This window comes from Lottia gigantea, assembly GCF_000327385.1.
Source record: "Lottia gigantea unplaced genomic scaffold LOTGIsca_231, whole genome shotgun sequence".
Taxonomy (NCBI): Eukaryota; Metazoa; Mollusca; class Gastropoda; family Lottiidae; genus Lottia; species Lottia gigantea.
Window position 1 is genome coordinate 115,305 of NW_008708651.1, and position 4,633 is coordinate 119,937.

Genomic DNA, 4,633 nt, shown 5'->3' on the forward strand with positions numbered 1-4,633 from the left:
ACACGAATGTATAAAGTTTAGTATGAATTTATGATGTTAATTTATTAAGTTAAGTATGAATGTATGAAGTTTAACATGAATGTATAAAGTTTAGTATGAATGTATAAAGTTTAGTATGAATGTATAAAGTTTAGTATGAATGTATAATGTTAATTTATTAAGTTAAGTATGAATGTATGAAGTTTAACATGAATGTATAAAGTTTAGTATGAATGTATAAAGTTTTGTATGAATGTATGATGTTAATTTACTAAGTTAAGTATGAATGTATGAAGTTTAAGATGAATAATAAAAGTAGTCCGTTAAGGGGCGGAGCTTTTTTATTCCGTTTACACAGATATAAACCGAATTCACGTGACCGCTGTTAAAGCGCGGGATTCTAACCCACAGCACTTAATCGCAATATCAGTGTCATATGTTTTGGAGATATGTGGCAACTAAGACCAGTTAAAGGTAATAGTTTATGTCATGAAAGTGTCATAGACCTATGGAACGGTAATTTCAAACTTGTTGAACTTACTGAAATTATGAGACAAAAAGATGATTTAGCCTTTGCCCAAACATTGAATAGAATTAGACAAAGAAAAAAAAGTGAACCAATGCTTGCTTCAGACGTCAAAATGTTACAGAGTAGTGTAACTGGTAAAGAAGATGATTGTCTGCACATATTTTCTACTAATCAGTAAGTTGATGATTATAATTCTAGAATGATTGATGAAAAATGCCCGAATTCTGTGTCCATCAGTGCTCTAGATTATTCAAAAGATGTTAGAACCATTAAAATGACGCTTAAAACCACGCGTTAAAGTGACTGATACACCATTAGTGTCTAGCTTAAAAATAGGTGTAGGGTCAAAAGTTATGTCAGTAATTAATTTAAATGTTTCTACTGGCTTGATAAATGGAAGTTTTGGTCAAGTAGCATTCATTCAAACTGATCAGAATAATCAAACTGACAAAATTTTTGTAAAATTTGATAATGCTAAAGTTGGAATAAATGAAGACAGTGTTCCACTTCCGTCCGTCACTTCCGCGATGTTAGACGCCAGTTCCCATTACGTCTCGCTTATGCAGTTACTATTCACTAAGTACAAGGTCTAAGTCTCGATAGAGGCGAAATATCACTTCATAAGATATTCCAAGCTGGTCAAGCCTATGTTGCGTTAAGCAGAGTTAAAACATTACAGGGTCTTACAATACAAGATTTTATGGAAAAAACATATTTTGTTTTGAAAAAATTGAATCGGCATTGGCAGCAATGGATACTTTTTTAAAACCCGAAAACGAGACCATATCAACTGATACTAATATAATTTTACACAATGTTCAGGGTTTATCTATTCATATAGAGGATTTACAGAAACACAGGAAAATGCTAGAAGGTGATATCATTTGTTTAACAGAAACATGGCTAAATAATTCAATAACTCCAGCAAAACTAAAGTTAAATGGTTTCCGTCTTCACCACCATCCTCGAAGCAGCAGCTATGATGACACTAGAGAAAAGGAGCACGGAGGAGTAGGAGTATATTATAAGCAAAACAAAAATGTCAACATTTTAAAATTGGGAGTTTTAAATATAGAACACATTGCTTTGAATATTTTGGATAAAAATATGAACGTAATTGTTATCTATAGACCACCCGTTTATCGATTAGATTTATTTCTGCCAGTGTTAGAAAGATTATTAGTTGAATTACAAGAATCTGGTTCAGACCATGTTATTATGGGGGATTTCAACCAAAATATCTTGGAGGGTCATTTGTCTATACTAAGTTGTTTTCAAAAATTTGGTTTTCAACAACTTGTTCAGCATACACTACTGAAGGTGGGACACTTATAGATCATGTTTATATCAGTAAAGAAATTCCGTCACATAATGTTCACATTTCACACATACCTGTATATTATAGCTACCATGAAGCTATTAAAATAACCATACGATAAGTTATATTGATACAAGATTGAATTTACCCTTTCACAAAACATTTCATTTAGCTTGGCTGTTTACTAAAAGTGGTCGAGTCAACACCGGGCTTGAGAGGGTTTGAAGTTCAAAAAAGTCTTACAGCTATCAGGCAAAGTATCACGGGCCACGCTCAGTGCTGTTCACAGCTCTAGTTTAGAATTTGTTTCATTAAGTAAAATTTCTTTGATGATTTCTCTTTTTTTTTTAATAAGGTGCGAAAATTATCAATATTCCACACTCATCTTTGAAAAAAGATAATACTTTCTAGATTATAATGAGATGATTTATATGGTGTTAAGAACATTGTTGACATATTGTTGTGAACTCCAAAGAAATAAAATTTTTACAGTAAGATGTGGGAAGAACTTTCTGACAATTAAGAGCACATTTTACAAAGATGCAGTATTTCTGCTATTGATTTAAATCCGATTTAAAATCGATTTCACAAGCCACTGACAATATGAACGGTATTATATTTTGTTGTATATCTCTACTCTTTTAAAGTTTAATTAAATTCATGAATCTTACTTAACGGTATTCATTTACAGCACATATTCTTTCTTGTGTTTCAACAAGGATGCAGTAAGGAAAAGTATGATTGCTCTCTCTGGAACATCGTATACTACATCTTTTTTAAGTCCATCATAAAATTTTCAAAATTTAAAAAAAAAATTTCAAACGCTTTTTGCATCAACCTTAATGAACAATAGCAAAACTCGTTAGAATTTATCAAGTTGATTATGATTGTATAAAGTTGAGTATAATTGTATAAAGTTGAGTATGATTGTATAAAGTTGAGTATGATTTATAAAGTATAGTATGATTGTATAAAGTTGAGTATGATTGTATAAAGTTGAGTATGATTGTATAAAGTTGAGTATGATTGTATAAAGTTGAGTATGATTGTATAAAGTTGAGTATGATTTATAAAGTATAGTATGATTGTATAAAGTTGAGTATGATTGTATAAAGTTGAGTATAATTGTATAAAGTTGAGTATGATTGTATAAAGTTGAGTATGATTTATAAAGTATAGTATGATTGTATAAAGTTGAGTATGATTGTATAAAGTTGAGTATGATTGTATAAAGTTGAGAATGATTAATAAAGTATAGTATGATTGTATAAAGTTGAGTATGATTTATAAAGTTGAGTTTGAATTTATAAAGTATAGTATGGTTGTATAAAGTTGAGTATGATTGTATAAAGTTGAGTATGATTGTATAAAGTTGAGTATGGTTGTATAAAGTTGAGTATGATTTTATAAAGTTGAGTATGATTGTATGAAATTGAGTATGGTTGTATAAAGTTGAGTATGATTTTATAAAGTTGAGTATGATTGTATAAAGTTGAGTATGATTGTATAAAGTTGAGTATGATTGTATAAAGTTGAGCATGATCTATAAAGTTAAGTATGAATTTATAAAGAATAGTATGATTGTATAAAGTTTAGTATGAATTATAAAGTTTAGTATGAATGTATAATGTCAATTTATTAAGTTAAGTATGAATGTATGAAGTTAACCATGAATGTATAAAGTTTAGTATGAATTTATGATGTTAATTTATTAAGTTAAGTATGAATGTATGAAGTTTAACATGAATGTATAAAGTTTAGTATGAATTTATGATGTTAATTTATTAAGTTAAGTATGAATGTATGAAGTTTAACATGAATGTATAAAGTTTAGTATGAATGTATAAAGTTTAGTATGAATGTATAAAGTTTAGTATGAATGTATAATGTTAATTTATCAAGTTAAGTATGAATGTATGAAGTTTAACATGAATGTATAAAGTTTAGTATGAATTATAAAGTTTAGTATGAATTTATGAAGTTTAACATGAATGTATAAAGTTTAGTATGGATGTATAAAGTTTAGTATGAATGTATAATGTCAATTTATCAAGTTAAGTATGAATGTATGAAGTTAAACATGAATGTATAAAGTTTAGTATGAATTTATGATGTTAATTTATTAAGTTAAGTATGAATGTATGAAGTTTAACATGAATGTATAAAGTTTAGTATGAATGTTAATTTATTAAGTTAAGTATGAATGTATAAAGTTTAGTATGAATGTATAATGTTAATTTATTAAGTTAAGTATGAATGTATGAAGTTTAACATGAATGTATAAAGTTTAGTATGAATGTATAAAGTTTAGTATGAATGTATAAAGTTTAGTATGAATGTATAATGTTAATTTATTAAGTTAAGTATGAATGTATGAAGTTTAACATGAATGTATAAAGTTTAGTATGAATGTATAAAGTTTAGTATGAATGTATAATGTTAATTTATTAAGTTAAGTATGAATGTATGAAGTTTAACATGAATGTATAAAGTTTAGTATGAATGTATAAAGTTTAGTATGAATGTATAATGTTAATTTATTAAGTTAAGTATGAATGTATGAAGTTTAACATGAATGTATAAAGTTTAGTATGAATGTATAAAGTTAAGTATGAATGTATAATGTTAATTTATTAAGTTAAGTATGAATGTATGAAGTTTAACATGAATGTATAAAGTTTAGTATGAATGTATCAAGTTTTGTATGAATGTATGATGTTAATTTACTAAGTTAAGTATGAATGTATGAAGTTTAAGATGAATAATAAAAGTAGTCCGTTAAGGGGCGGAGCTTTTTTTATTCCGTT

General features: G+C 27.3%; 1 protein-coding gene across 1 annotated transcript; it reads right to left on the reverse strand.

Annotated features, from left to right (window-relative positions):
* Positions 1-2,774: 2,774 nt before the first annotated feature.
* Positions 2,775-3,038, reverse strand: LOTGIDRAFT_144295 (hypothetical protein; the record flags this gene model as incomplete). Its single annotated transcript, XM_009055094.1, has 1 exon — positions 2,775-3,038. A coding segment is annotated over one exon (264 nt), but the record flags the coding sequence as incomplete, so codon positions are not given.
* Positions 3,039-4,633: the final 1,595 nt, after the last annotated feature.